Genomic DNA, 15,983 nt, shown 5'->3' on the forward strand with positions numbered 1-15,983 from the left:
GGGGTGGGGGACTATAGGGTGTTGAGCTGGCGGGGGGGCGGTTAATGGGGGTAAAAGCCTTCCCCTACCTTCCCAGAGTGGTGCCTGCATGAACGGGGGGTCAGCTGCATAAGAGCGGGGTCGCGTACTCTGGATTCACGTCCTCTGAGCCCTGACTGTATTCAGCTGAATCCTTTCGCCACACGAAATGTTACAAGAGAAATGCCTTAGAAGGGCTGCAGCAAAGTGGCTCTTCTAACCTCCTAGCTGCTGACCTGACGCACTGTGAGTGGGACTATTTGACTGGTTGGCTTCTATCATCACAAACGTCTTTCGTGCATTTACGCTGCTGTTCCCAAAGGGAACGTTGATACTTCTTCAGGATTATTGCTTCAAATTATTCTGTAAAGAAGGAGGAAATTAAGTACAACAATTTCTGTTAAAATAACACGACAGTCAGAATCAAAGCAGCTTTACAGAATGCCTTTCACTCTGGCCCGCTGTCCCCCGGGGCACAGGTGAACCAGGAATTGTCTTTTCAGTCTGTTTGGCCAGCACCTGATACAATGGTGTTCTAAGCCAGGATTGAGGCTCCTGGGTGTAAATTAATTATTATGAAGAATCAGGGTTGGTTGTCAGCTCACCTGACACTGGTGGGGTGGATCAGGTCGTACTCAGCGGTTGCACAGGATGCTGTTTGCAGGGACCAGGATCAGACCCTTAGTGCAAATCCAGCCACTAGATCTGCAACGGGATTTTGCATGGCACAGGGGCCTGCAAATCCAATTAAAGAATCAGCACCTTATTGTTTCAGTCTTTGTCTCTATTTACGTACTGTTTAAAGCAGCAGGTACAAAGTAGGATGACTCAGAGAGCCTCTGATCTCCATTAATTAGCGCAAAGGTCCCAGAACATACAAGTAGTGCACTACCAAGATAGTTGTTCCCTGGCAAAAGAAAATAAAATACACACCCTCACAATTCATCATATTCACACCATACCGGGATGATTCCCTGCCCCCCGACCCCTTTTGGAGTTGGTTCAGGTGTTGATGACACATTTAAAAAAGGGAAGTTTACTGAGTTGAACAGTAGCTTAAGTTCTTAAAGATGGTACTCCACTCTAGGATGCATGTGCACCTGTAAAGCAGTGTCTGTTGGCCCATGCAGCAAGGATCTAGGGTGTAGGTATTTTGACCTAGTGGTCGCAGCTGGGCGGAGGTCTGCCCTCCAGGGACAGGAGACACCAGGCCAAAGTCAGAGCAATCGCAGGGCCAGGTCCTATATAAGAGTCCAGGTCAGTCAGGCTGGAATCAGAGACTGGTAATCAGGAGACAAGGCAAAACCTGAAATTACAGCAGACTAGTTTGTGCGGTCAGCCAGACAGCTTCCTGGGGCAGCCCTTGGGGTTAAGTGGGGGCACTTGGCCAGTCAGAGGCTGACAGGGTACTGTCACGTGGGGTCTTTTGAGCAGTACTTCCTGTGGCACCTGAATGCTGCACGACTCCCTGGCTGGACCTCCTAGTGACTCTGTGAGAACAGCAGGCACCAGGTCCTTGCATGCACCTGTAGAGACCAACTCATGCTCCCATCCAGGGACACATATGGAGGTTCATAACTGCCATCATTCAATTCCCTCTCAGCTGTAAAGCCAGCATCTCTGCAGCAGAGGGCGGGAGGTGGAGCTCCGAGAAGGACAAAAGAAGAACTATTGTACAAGCAGGTAACAGCTCCTTCTTCTCCAAGCACATCCCCATGGGTCTGGCTCCACTACAGAGTTGTTCCAGAATAACTGACCTCAGAGTTGTTATTCCAAAATAAGATATTCCAGAATAACACGTTTACACTACAGGAAAACTCCAAAATAAGCAACAAAATAGTGTCTATAGAGCCTATTTTGGATTAGAGCCCCCTGGAAGTACTGCTTCTGAAATCCTGTGTCTACACAGCAGCTTTATTTCCAAATAAACTATTCTGGAACACCTGATTTCGAAATAACCCCTACTCCTTGCCTACACAGCCCCTATTTCAAAATATCTATTTTGAAATAGGCACTATTCCTCAGACAATGAGGTTCACCAAATTTGAAATAAGCTCTCTGCTATTCTGAAATTATTTCAGAACTGTGGTTGTGTTGCATAGATGCTCAGAAAGGTTATTTTGAAATGGCAGCCACTATTACAAAATAACTTGGCGGTGTAGACACACCCTATGGGTGCTCCATCATAAGAGATTCTCACTCAATGTGGAGATGGGTGCGAAGGAGGAAGATCGGAGGTTTGCATCACTGAGTGTCATGTCAGTCCTGGGAACAGGTAAATTGGTGTGTGGATGAAGGACCAAGTTGCAGTCCTGCTGGTTGCTATTACAGGAACATCCCTCAGGAAGGCTCTAGACGGTGGCTAAAGCTCTAGAAGAGCTGTCACTCTAGGAGGGGATTGTATTCTGACAGCATCTTCCCACGTCAAGATGCAATCTGAGAGCCACTCGGATGGTCTGTGCTTGGAAACAGGGTGTGTGAAAAGTCCTGCCAGTCTTTGGTCTGTCTCACTGGAAGGAAAGACCCCTTCTGACATCTCGCATGAGTTGTCGAGAGGTCTCAGCCTGTGAGGGGCGCAGTACTAGCCACTGTTGGGGGTCTCTTTCTAGCTGGTGGTGCCGTGTACAACCGGTCTGCATCTTGTCCCAGGAGGTTGTCTGCCACTATGGAGGGGGAGCAGAGAAAAGTCTTCAAGAATATTCATGTCCCCAAGGTGTAGGCTAGTGCTGGTTTGGCTTTGGCAGATCCTTGTCAGAGCAGGGACTCAGAGGTGGCATGATGGTACAGTACTGAGGTAGGGCTCTGTCCCGAGAATCAGACATCTCATCCCCTCGACTAAATAGAGGGGAGGAGGCTCAGGCTTTGGTGATGGTGCTGAAAATTCAATGTCCAACCAAGGCTCAGTTTGCAGCTGTCAGAGCAGCACTGGGGTATGTTTCTGCCTTCGGAGGGGAGACTCCAGTGTGTCCAAAGCAAGAAGGTCCTTTGGGCAAAAGGATCTGGAGAGTGGCAGGGGGCTCTGATAGCATAGGGTCACAGCTGGAGCTGGTGCTGGGAACATGGGTTGGTGCTGAGGAGAAGTAGGAGTGTGGGGTCCCAGAGAGGCTGGCAGAGCAGCTTCTCCAACCTTGGAGCTGCAGAAGGGCGGTGGTTTCAGAGTGTGGGGAACAGCTCTGCGTACATCATGGGGCGGAGAGGGCTCCCACGGTCCTGAGGCAGTAGCTGCTCTGTGCACACACAACTCCTTATGCAGTACTGCCTTCTTGGCGTCAAAATCAGGGGCACTGCTGATGCAAGGTCTCCAAGGAGTGAGACAGAGGGGGTGACCTCCTCCCCTTCTTTGGGGGCAGAGGGTTCTCTGTCTCAGAAGTCACTGTCTTCAGGGCTGCAGCTTAGGTCCCTTGCTACCAAAGCGGTCTGAGACCTTGACCCCAATCTCAACGCAGGGGAAACAGACCCCTCACGAATAGGGAGATGTCTGCTGAGAGGAACATCAATTAGCCGTTTTGTCTTTCCTAGACCTTCCTTGAACTTGGACGGGACGTGGGTGTCTCTGAGACACAGGAGACAGCTCAAATATTTGTTGCGAAAGATCTGAGCTTAAATCCTGGCTCTTCCCATCATCTGGCATACAAAGCAGTAACCCTAAGGGCCTGACTGGGGACGGAAAGCACATCTGCGCATCAATTAAATCAAAACAAACAACGTAGATAACTAAAGGGTGGGGGCACGGTCCCCGAGACAATGCGAGAAGCTGCAGAACAGCAGACACCAAGTTCTGCTCTTGTGGTTGAGAAGGAACTGAGTGACGGTGGGTCCACACCTCCCACTAGGCCCACGAGACGCCGCACAGGGCTGGGACACCACTTTCCACCGTCCGGTCAAGACTATGCAGGGTGTGGGCACACCCCCCTCTCCAAGAAGAACTTTTAATTTTCCATTTGAAGCAGCACATAGGGAAAAGGGTCGTGATTTGAATAGGGAACAGAAGAATGCTGCCTGGCTGGGGTCCAGAAAGGTAAAGAGTCCACATTTTCTTTCTGCAGAGGATGAATAAAGCAACCAATGGGACATGATGGGTCTAACTTCATTTACTACCTCCATAGCCCTGATCCTGCAAAGTCTTATGCCTGTGCTTAATTTTGCGCACTGTGAACGGTTCCTTTGCGGCGTCTCTCTAGAAAGTGAAGCAAGTTTCCCAAGTGGCTGCAGAATGGAGGTGAGTTGGCCCCTTTTCCAAAACATGACTATGATAAAAACTGACCCCCGTTTTACTCATTTCTCAAGGATTTTATGTTTTGCAGCTGGTTTCAGAGCATGTTTCAGAACGGCCTCCATTTAGGTACTCAGGATCATTAGCCTCACATGGAAAACATGTCATATCTGGCAACAGAGTTCTAATATTTGGGTCCGGTTATTTTATCTATATAAAAAAAGACTACCCTCCCTCCCCTGTTGTTATTTCCCTCTGGATTGGGGCTGCCAGTAGAAACTGGTACCCATCTTTTAGAATTTCCTAAACTAAAATTTTGTTCCTGATTAAGAACAACTTATAAAAAGTGAATGCCAAATGTCCCTCCTTCAAAAATTCTTTATTAATATCCAGGCAGGAAGATCTTCTATTTGCCTGAGTTCAAAATTATTTCACAAAAACCCCCACCTGTGCTAATTGTGACTAATAAATTAGCAATTCGAAGAATTATTATAATAAAGAAAATATTTGCTCTTATGCATGAAGGTCAAGCTAAAACCGGAGCTTGTTTCAGTGGTGTGTTTCTTGCGTAGCTTTCAACCCTGTGCCTAGGGAAAAAAGCAAAAGAACCGGCAGCCATAATTGAAGCTGGGCAGTTTGTTGATTAGTGCCCAGTGGGATTTGAATAGAACTTGTGTAATTGTAAGAAGCCCCTTGTGTTATACTGAGCAGAAATCCTGACTTCTCACACTATTATTTCTATCATATGAATCCTTATCTATAGGAAACTCCTACGTAAGGGTTTTTGGTGGCATATAACTGATGCTTTCTCACGCAAGTACAGTAACAACATTCATTATTTGGCTTTTGGGAGGGAAGGGATGGGTGAGTCTTTGAAATTGAAAGAAAAATCTGGATTTCTAGCCCCTCTCTATCCAATGCAAAATTAACTCCTATTTTTACTGACTCTACCTGAGGTCACCACATCAGGATGGTTCCATACAGTTGGAGGAATGCTTGGGAACCCAACTAACTTGGCATTTTGTTAGAAGAATCATAGGTTTTTTGTTTTTGGTTTTTTTTGCATTGAAATTGTTCCGGTAATTCCAGCAGTCGTTGCCAATTGAGAAACAAAAATGAGAAAACAAGAAAGGAATTCTGCTTCAGTGAACCTTCTGCATTTTCAGCGCTGCCACAGATGTTTTCAAGACAGGAAAGGAAGGCTGAATGGGTTTGGGATTTGCAAAACTATGGCGCCATCGAGTGGTCACCTGTGATGGCGCATCTACTGATTTGGATTTTGTAGATACGGATGGATAGGCATTCTGTTGTCCTTCCTGGAATATGTTGGTGCCGAATGCAGAACAAGTTTCTTTAAGATCATCTTCATGAAGGAAGTGAAGGAAGGAAATGCCCTCTAAATAGTTCTTCAGACAGTCTGCCTTTGATGACTGAGGGCCTTTCAGAGGTCTATAGCAGCCTTCAGCTACCGGACAGGGTAGTACAAATAGGATGGGGAGAAGCTGTTCTCAGTCCTGGTGGATGGCAGAACAAAGAGCAATGGCCTCAAGTTGGAATGGGAGAGGTCTAAGTTGGATATTAGGAAAAACTATTTCTCCAGGTGGGTGGTGAAGCGCTGGAATGCATTACCTAGAGAGGTGGTGGAATCTCCATCCCTAGAAGTTTTAAGTCCCAGTTCGACAAAGCCCTGGCCGGGCTGATTTAGTTGGAATTGGTCCTGCTTTGAGCAGGGCGTTGGACTTGATGACCTTCTCAGGTCTCTTCCAGCCCTATGAGTCTATTAAATGGCCTGGCTAGCAACCTAAGTGTAACACTGGCTCTGCATCAGGACCAATTTCATCATCGATGCAGATATGTTTCCCTGGGAAAACCTTGGTGTTGGTACAGCAGTGCCAGCGCTGAGGTTGGTGAAAAAGGAACTGAGCTTCTGCGAGGGCTGAAATCAATGCCCAGATGCTAACAACCCCCTCACCCCCTAAGAGGCAGCCCTGGGCAAACGGCTGACTAAGGAGGTCTGACAGAAGCAGGGAACAACTCAAACAGGCACAGAATTTGCTAGAAGTTGAACAAAGAGAACGTAGGATGGGCAACATTTGACTGCAGATCTGCACCCAGCACTATCCACTTGTTCTTGGACCACTTTAACACCTCAGGGAGAACAGCATCCCTACACCTAGTCTTTAACCTTTGGCAGCACAAGAGGACTCTGGACAGCAAGCTTAACCCAGACTGGCAGCACCAGAGTAATCAACCACAGGATGGATCACTCTGAAGATCTAAGGCCAGACAGACTAATTTTGCAGCTGCTTTATCATGTGGGATCGAGGCGGCTGCACCACAGGAAAGCTCAGGCCCCTGAATGCTGTGTAATGAACTACTTACTAACGGGGCCAGCACATACCTCCTGCAGCTTCTGGACAGAGCTCTCCTGAAATGAACCTGGCCATGGCATTTCTGCATCCATTGTGAGCAATGCCTGGCCCTGGGAATTGTCCTCAGCTTACTCTGCCCCCTAGTGGTGGGGGTTCCCTGGGAGCTGAGGAAAGGTATCCAGGGCAGACCTGCCTGGCCTGTTGCCCACCACAGGAATCCACAACAATGCCCCTCACCAAATACTCCTCACCATTTCTTTGTCCACCCTGTAAGCACCCACTCTGTGGGGGCCGTGTCTGCAGCCTGGTTTTAATGGAGTCGCATCAGCAACAGCCGGAAAAGCACAAAAAAACCCCAAGGCAGAAGGGGCTGAAAGCGATGCAGCACAAAACGCTCAAAACCCATCTCTCTTATACTGAGTAGTGAGTACGGAAATAGACCTAAGAAAGTCCCAGGACACCTCACAGCTCAGGGATGAGAGCTAAATATGGACCTGCAGGATCAGCTTCAGAACAGAAAATCTGTCCTTCTTGGTATGCCAAAACACTAGCTTCCCTGCCAAGCACTTCAGGGCAAGGATTGTCTCTCTGCTGCTTGCTAGGGGGCCTCTATTTAAGCCTACTGGGAGCTACTGTAATAAATATATGTAGTTTTAAAAATAGACTTTTTTTTTTTTGATTTAAAGAGAAGGCACCAGTTGGCGCTTTGGCCAGATTGTTTCTAATCCTAGAAGTGTCTGCTGCTAGTTACGATTCTTGGGAATTCTGTGCTGAAGCAAACACCTGTTTGCTCTTTGGAAATCTGCTTGTAAAGCAGTAAGTACAGAAAATAAAATACTTCATATGTGAGAACTTGAAATTTGACCATAAAATAAAATTGGTTACTGAAATAGTGCAATAACTTTCCCTAATGTGCTTCACCTGCAAAGGCAGTTGTATTTCCACAGAGTGAAACTTTTCTTTAGCAAGTCCAGGCCCAGTTCTGCACCACGTGCCAAGAGGAGTTTTACTCGGACAAACGGACCTACTAATTTCACAGAGACTAACAATGGAGCTGTGTGAGGGACTTGTTCAGCTGAGGGGTGATTGCAGGATGGGGCCCAGGTTGTGCCAACTGCTTTAGCAACTATTCATTTGCATTGGAATAGTACCTTGAAGCCTTAGGACTTTACACAAGCATCTCTATGAACATAGATCAAAAAGATGGCATTGTACAATCTATAGTCTAAGTAACATCATTAGCAATACCATGAACTTTGAACACATTAGACCACAATTAAGATTTTTGCTGCACCCGGACAGCTGTTTCTGGGCTGCCTTTCCTCCTCTGTAATTTAGTGGCACTGTAAGCATCCCATATGTAGCAAGATGATTAGAAGACAGCTGAAGTACCGACTCTCAAACACAGGTACGCCCCTAAAAGTTTTATCTTGGGGAAATAAAAAAAAAAAAAAAAAAAGTGTCTCAGTTTAACAGGCTGTCATTCCTCATTTTCGTGTTCTTATCAGAACAAACTTCCCAACACGCAGGACCTCTGAGAAATTAATTTCCATCTAAAAACAAACAAAGCTGAAATAGTTTATGAAGAAACCCCTCTTTCAAGGACATTTCCTTTTCAGTTGCACAATGCAGCTCTTAGCAGGGAAAATAAATAAAACTTAATCCCCTCTGCATTCCAGCTGTGACTTTTCCCCAAGCTGGCTGTGAAGACTAGTTTTTTGTTTTGTTTTGTTTTGTTTTTTGTTTTAAGTGTGCTAGAGTCAACTAAATTCTATTTAATTTACAAATAAAAATTATCCATATGGGACAGGTCTCCCCTAGTAAGATCAGTTCTTTTGCTATATTACACCCCTGTAAATGAACTATTTAAACAATACTCCTGTCTCAAACATGTTGTCGCTCTTTGTGCAAATTTAAGGAACTTCTGGTGTTCGGCTGTCTGTAGCTACAGACCTGCAGCTGAAAGAGAGAACATGAAGGGTGAGAAACATCGGCACCCTTGGAAGTTACTACTGTTGGCAAAAACTACACTCACGACTTGTAACATTTTAGAGGATGCTACTTTTCCTCTCTGTCAAGGTATGGCTACACAGCAGAGTTATTCGAGATAACTTTGCTAGCATCTATATGGAACATAACCACTATTTCAATTAAAAAATCATTTCAAAATAGCAGTTGGCTTATTTCAAATGAGGGAAACCACCTTCCATGATGAATAGCACTTATTTTGAAATATTTATTTCAAAATAGGGGCTGTGTAGAGAGGGAACAGAGCCTGTTTTGAAATAAGCCATAGTGTGGCCAATGGCTCTATTTTGAAATAGGCTCTATTGCATGTAGACGCTATTGCAAAATAGCCAAGTGCTATTTCAAAATGCACTGTGTGTGGCAGCCATATTTCTAAATAAGCTTTACCAGAATAACTCTTCCAGAATAGTTTATTTGGAAATAACGCTGCTGTGTAGACATACCCTTCGTTGCTCATTAGTCAAGACATGTTCTTTTTTTTCTTTTTTTCCCCACCCAATATCCCTGTTTAAGTAGAATGGCTCTTCTGGCTTTTTATGGCTACAGGCATGCTCTGTTTATTATAGTCCTCTAGTTCACTGAGAACTCTATTGAATTTAAAGGAACGGCTCCTAAAGACAGACTTACTAGCTCACAGCCCCTGATTGCTTCAAAATGGTCATTTTCAAAAGCCTAATAAGAACAGTTTCAAGCTGCACTGTGAGTTTCCTGAATGTTTACAGTGAAATCACTGCCGGGTTCTTTAGCACAAACAGCTGGGCTTTGCATGGCCTGGAAGTGTTTGAGTCTTCTCTCCACAAGACATTTGCATCCATCTCACACCAGCTGACCACGATCAACAAAGGCAAAGTCCTTAGCACTGGCATCCTGAGCTGAAGCAGTGCAATAAAACATTAGGGCTACAAACTAACCAGCCGTAGGCCTGGTCACGACCAGGAAGTCTGGCTTTTCTGGCATGCTAGTTACTACAGTAGGGTCTCGCCATTCGCAAGTGCCACATTTGCAAATTCAATTATTCATGAGTGGCATCGCGTGCCCTGGGCTCTGGGGGTGGGAGCACCCATGCTGTGGCTTCCCGAGGCTTTGAGCCTGTCCCCCATTCACGAGAATCAACATTCGCAAAGGTTCTGAGCATTGAACCCTCGCAAACGTTGAGATCCTACTGCATTACCTCAAATGTGATTATGCACATGGGGGCTGTGTCTACGCTACCCCTCCCTTTCAGAAGGGGCATGTAAATGCAGCAGATCAGAAATGCTAATGAGGTGCAGCTATGAATATTCAGCACCTCGTTTGCATAACAGCTGCCGCTCACCGCATCATAAGTGCTGCTTTCGAAATGCAAAGGAGGAAGGGCACTTTCGATAGTGGGGCTTCCTCTAGAAGGAACCCCACCCACACAGCTAGTTTGCACGTCAAAAGAAGCGCTTTGGAGACAGAGTGGCTGCTGTTATGCAAATGAGGCACTGAATATTCATATCAGTGCCTCAGTGTTTTGATCCACTGCATTTACATGCCTCTTCCAAAAGGGAGGGGCAGTACAGGAGCAGCCAAGGGTCAAGTGTCCACTCAGACCAGCCAGTTACGTCAGAAAGGATTAAAGGGAGGTGGCCAACCTTTGTTCATGGCAATTTTTTTAGATGACCTGGGGGGGGGCTGAACACAAAATAGCTCCAAATCCGCCCTCCCTACCCCCTCCCTCACCGGCAGGTTTAACCCCTCTCAGCCCCAACCTGTCCCCCCCCACTTACCTCAGACAGGACCTCCACACACTACCACTGCTGCAACCATGCTGGGCTGTCACCACCTCAGTGCGGCTGTGTGGCTCCCGCCATCCCTCCTACCCACTTCCCCACATACAGGGTGTGCAGCTCCCTGCCCGGCCATGCTGAAATAATGGGACCCTAGTTAATTGGTTTAATGGCTGGATCTCCTGTCAGCCATTAAACCCATTAACTTTAGTTCCAATATTTCAGTGTGGCAGGGCAGGGAGCTGGAGGAGGAGTCAGTGTTGGCAGCCTTTAGAGCCACACGCTGCTGACCCCTTTGCCTCACAGCTGGCTTTCAAAACGGCGCTGCTGCTGGCTCCATGGGCGGGCTGCAAAGGCTCTGCAGGCCGGACTTTGGCTCACGAACCACGGGTTGGTCACCCCTTCATTAAAGCTTCTCCAGACAAGGTGCGAAGTTGTGGGTTTTATTAGACACCATTGAAACATTTTCAAACATAACCCATTTCCTTGCTCTAGGTAAGACCAGAGGCTCAAGTGTTGCATAGAGCCGAGCATCTTCCCTTCAGGTCACCATGTGGGAGGAACATAGTGAGGTGTTGAACCTCTTGTTCCACCAGTGAGGCCACTGGGCCAGAGAAAGCCATTTTGGAATGGACAGAAGTCAGTCTGTTGACACCTAGTGGGGCACGTGTTTGATAAGATGCCTGGGTGGAAAAAACACAATTTTGGGGTGGTCAACTTCCAGGGGACTTGATTTTCTGTGGGTGAGTGCTCAGCATTGTCTGATAGTCACCTTTAAGGGTGAACCAGATTTTTACAGATGGGACACAAAACAGTACTCCTCCCCCACCCATCAACTGCAATTGCTTTACAACTGTAATGGGAAAACATCTCTGGGAGAGCTACCACCAGTGTGTACACTTCTCTGTGTACAAGGGAAGGGATTTTTGACTGTCTTTTAACACAGTTTAGCATCTGGAAAAAGAACCAGCCCCCACGTGACAATCAGAGACCAGACACCATGAGTGGAGAGCAGGTTTAAACCCTGAAAATAAGCAGAGACCCATAGCAAGCACTTGCTGATTACCAACATATTTGACTTGTATTCTACTAGACTAGGGCATCAAAATTGAAATTCAGTTTTAAGATCCACTTTTCACTATGCCCACTTAAGGCATTTCTCTTTGCTCTAACAAAACAAAAACCCCACCCTCTCCTGAGTGGGCCGTTTCATTCTGCTTTCCTTTCACTCAATCCACTTAGGTTGCAAGCAGGAGAAATGTTGAAAACCACTGGTTCTGTAGATTCACAAGGTTAATGGACAGTGATTTGGTTTTGGTCTTGATATTGAGATTGATTTTCTTTTGAGAGCTTTGACAGTGTAAATTCTGGACCACAAGAAAGCCAAGTTCCTTCGACTTAAGTCTGTTCAGACAACTTGGAAAAAAATGCAAGTTCTCTGTTTAAGGGATCTTCAAGTGTTTGATGCCCCAAGTTTGCTCTGCATTATAATCTGACAGGGTGCACCCTTCAGATTCTAAATATTAATAAAACAAATCCCACTCTTCTCAGCAGCAGAGTGTAGTAGATGGAGCACAGACCTAGGAAACAGATATTGGCTTTATTCCCCAATCTGCCACTGTGACCCTGGGCATGTCACTTCACTCCCCTGTGCCAACATCTCCCTTTCTATCTTTTTTCTTGTTTAGCTCAAGGTCACAGCTGTCTATTGATTTGCACATTGGGCCCTTTGATTTTGGTCAGCGCCTCCAGGTGCTACCGTAACACAAAATCATCATCTAAGAAAATGCAGTTTAAAGAGACGTGACCTTGTACTGCTGCTGAAGTTGCAGATTGCATCAGCAAAGGAAGCTGATGAGATGAAAATGTTCAAGTCTTGCCAGGCAGATTTCACCCATCTCGCCAATTGCATTTGTTACTGTCCTGAATTTAACTGCACAAAGCTTGGAGCATGGGGGAGAAGAAAGAGGCAAGCAATCCTTCATCCCTCCCCAATGGTGTTGGGTATTTTTTTTTGGGGGGGGGGGGGGGAGGGCAGGGGGTGTAGTATTCAGCTTGTTCAGCACATGGTCCAGGAACATTTCCTCCAGGTATAAAAACCTGGAAACCATGATGAACTTTGTTGTAGTTCACAATGTTTTAATGTTTTTATGATCTCACCAATGTCCCAAGAGTTTTTGTGCTTCGATCTTTCCTTCTCTGCTCTTTTCTCAGGTCATCTTGTTTCTTTGTTGCTTCCTGTCTGCCAGATCAAATCTACCGCCTTCCTAGACACCCAGGACTCTGTCTTATCTGCCACACCTTCCCCTCCAGTGTTTTGCTCCCTGTTCATCAGTGAAGTGGCTATACCTCATAGAGCAGAAGCTCTTCACATGACAGCCTCAAGAGCTTTGCATGGCATCTCCTGGCATGAGTGACTCCCTGGATTTTGGAATACTTGGGTCTGGCTGAACACGTCCTACAAAATGAGAGGAAGTTCGTGTTTTGTGATTCTGATCAATGCCCTGTTATGATCCTAGGCAGAGCCCATCCACAACCACTACAGCTCCAATAACTTAGCAGTGGGTGTGGGGAAGCTTTTATCTAAATATGTGCAAGTGAAACACCTGGAACTGTACCAGTGCGGTGGCTGTTTTGGGAGAGCTTAGACTATCAGGGAGAGCAAGGATGGAGGACAGTTAGAGCCCAGTCTGCCACTAACATGCTAACTGATAACAGAAAAAATAAAGTGACAAAAGTCAGTTAAAGTTTCTCCCTGATTTTCAACTGAATTTTACTTATTCATAAACCAAAGAGACATCAAGATTGAAGCAGCATATAGTGAACGTTACTGTCATACACAAGGGGATATGGCAGGACATTAAAAACGGAAGATACTGAAGTAGGCACCTGTGTTGAGATGTTCAACTCTCAGGTGAGAGCCCAGGCTGAGGCGTGCGCTTCGGAGGCCAGCAGTCCAGCTGCCCGATTAGAAGCGGGATGCTTAGTTTAGGGGTTGGGAAAAGAGAGCGCCCAAGCCACTGGTTTGTACTCATGCCACTCAGTTAAGGCACCAGTCACAGTGACAGGCTTTCTGAACTAGAATTGGGACTGGCTAGACGGGCACCAGAACCCATGCCTGGGGTGGGCCTGGATGTAAGTGTCTGCTGAGCTCAGAAGGGGATGCAAGCACACACACATTTCCCTCAAGTTCCCCTTCAGCTTAGGAATCACAGACCCAAATGTAAAAATTGTCAAATGGAATTTATTACGACATTCAGCTATGTCTGTCAGTCTACATCCAACTGTACTGCTAAAATTGAAATCATATCACAGTTCACGTTAAGAACACCAGTTTTGGGAAAACACCTCAGAGCCAAGCCTAGTGTATAAATAAGTGACTAGTTTCTTTTCATATCAAAATTCACATAAAAAAATTCCTTCCCCTGCTTCCCCCCAACCCCGTCCCTACTTCTAGTGAAGCCATGATGGATGTAAAAATTTAACATGGACACACGTGTGTCAAATAAAGGTGCAAGGTCTATTAACAGCTTTAAAAGTGGCATTTGCGGTGTTTGATCATACACGTCTGTACTCATTCCCAAAAGTGCAAACATTGCCAGAGTTTAACACTGTTTTAATTCAAAAATTAAACGTTACACAGGATCAAACAGTATTGCAAGGCCGCTATCTGTGCCCTAAAGCTCATCCCACTTTCTCCTGCACTTTGTAGTGGAGGCAAAGTGTTCATTAGAGCTTTAGTTTACTTCACATGGCCCCTACTGTGCATAATAGATTAACAAAAGTTTCATATACATCAAAATATTGAAGACTCTGTCATAAAAGTCAAGAGTCTCTATAGATTACATGAATGCAAAAAGTAACTGCCCCACCAAAAATGCCCAAGCATACACGCCATGTATTAGAATGCTTCCATCTCCCAAAACAATCAATGCTGCTAAATCTTTGATTTTGTCAGTAATCCTGACTGCGCGCCAGTCCTCCATGCAGAAAAGGAGTCAAAGCACTCTAACATCTCTCGCTGGTACCGTGGGGGACAGGTGAGTTTGGTTCTCTCTCCCCACCCCGAACACAAGCTAATTGTTCAGTCTCTTTCACACCTCACATCCCCTATTTCTCCTTCCTTCCCTTCACTCACCCCCTAAAAATACTATGTCTGTTTTGTTTGCTTCCAGTTTCTCCCTTCCTCACAATTCAGAGGCAATCTGTTGAATCTCATCAGAGCTGCTGGTACACAGTAGCCCAGGATATTATAAATACATTTTCACTAACATTAATTCCTAAACTTTTTCCCCGACTGTGGGAGGGTAAGTTCTCTCTGCTGAGTCAGGCACGCATCTCTGCCCCGGGTCTGTTCCTAGATCTTCTGCCACTTCAAAACTGGATTGAAAGTCTCAGGTTCGGAGTGAGAACCTCCTCCTGGATTCCTGCTGGTTCACCCAGCTGGCTGGTTTCCAAAGTGTCACAGTCCAGACTCGGAGAATCATTCTCGGGGTCAGGAGTGCACTCCTGCTTATCTGGCCCTCCAACGGCCTGCCCACTACTGTCACAAGGGCTCTCGTTTCCATTTCTTGCCTCCTGGTGCTCAACACCAAGAGGTCCAGTTGCTTCTTGGTGAAGAGTATTTTGCTCTGCTCCAGGGTTTGGCTGGTGAGCTGGCTCTGGTCCCAGTCCTGGTGCCTGCGAGGGGTTTTTCAGTTGGCAGTGGCACAAGGGACATGTCTCTTGCACGTACAGCCATTTCTTAAGACAACCAGAATGAAAGAAGTGGCTGCATGGTGTGATCACAGCAGATTTCATGTCCTGAAAGTAACGTAAAACAAGATATCACACAACAGCTGAACACCCGGCCCTGTTAGAACCACTCTATATATGCCATCATGCCTCAGATTTACCTTGAGACACAGTCTACAGCAAGAAGGGTAAATTTTTCTACATACGCACCAGGTACCACGGAACCGTCAACAGGCACATAAAACCAGGAAGTTTCCAGAGGAAAACGTAGTAGAACTCAGGTACCCAGCAGAGCCATGAAGCTGAATGACAAAACAACTGCAACCCCATGGAATTTAGCCCCACCCTGACTAAAAGCTAGCACCACGGAATTGTTATTTACAGCTATTTGTGGAGTACAGGTTACAAAGTACTAATTGGAGAGACAAGCCCAGTGGCTAAGTCCATGTGTAACCACCATGGTGTGAGAGCAGTTGTGCTTAAAAGAAACCATAGGGTTTTTGTACGCAGAGCAAGCTTTTGGTGTAAACAAGCATTTCAGATCATGGACATGGAGTCTGAAGCCAACCCAATCTTCATAAAATCCTGTTGGATTCATCCCCGGGTTACTCTTTCACTTCCGTTCATAACAAACATGATTTTCCCAGGGAGGAAAGCAGCACATTTTCACCCCACCTCACTTTCTGATAGCATTTCCAGTATTAACTTCTAATTTCCTTCCTTTTGTTGGTTTCAGGTAAACTCTTAGTCTTACAATAATTAGGTTTCTTTTTCTTTTAGAAAGAGTGTTTTAAATTAAGCAAGAATGGGAATTAACAGTCCAGGGAGGTTGCAATGTTTGTATGAAACAATACAATACATTGACTA

At 45.9% G+C, this 15,983-nt stretch overlaps 1 protein-coding gene and 1 long non-coding RNA gene across 3 annotated transcripts in view; one reads left to right on the top strand and one right to left on the bottom strand.

Annotated features, from left to right (window-relative positions):
- The first annotated feature begins 3,718 nt into the window (after nt 1-3,718).
- Nucleotides 3,719-13,829, top strand: LOC142021090 (uncharacterized). Its single transcript, XR_012647592.1, has 3 exons — nt 3,719-4,036; nt 4,125-4,237; nt 12,597-13,829. It is a non-coding gene; the product is annotated as an uncharacterized LOC142021090 (long non-coding RNA).
- Nucleotides 13,830-13,981: 152 nt separating this feature from the next.
- Nucleotides 13,982-15,983, bottom strand: part of RNF145 (ring finger protein 145) — a 68,181-nt gene continuing 66,179 nt past the window's right edge. For both annotated transcript variants that reach the window (XM_075009540.1, XM_075009541.1), the window contains one exon: nt 13,982-15,185. In XM_075009540.1, the coding sequence (XP_074865641.1) occupies nt 14,757-15,185 (429 nt within the window). In that variant the 3' untranslated portion in view covers nt 13,982-14,756. The remainder of the gene's footprint in view (nt 15,186-15,983) is intronic.

Source organism: Carettochelys insculpta, chromosome 15, assembly GCF_033958435.1.
Source record: "Carettochelys insculpta isolate YL-2023 chromosome 15, ASM3395843v1, whole genome shotgun sequence".
NCBI classification, from domain to species: Eukaryota; Metazoa; Chordata; order Testudines; family Carettochelyidae; genus Carettochelys; species Carettochelys insculpta.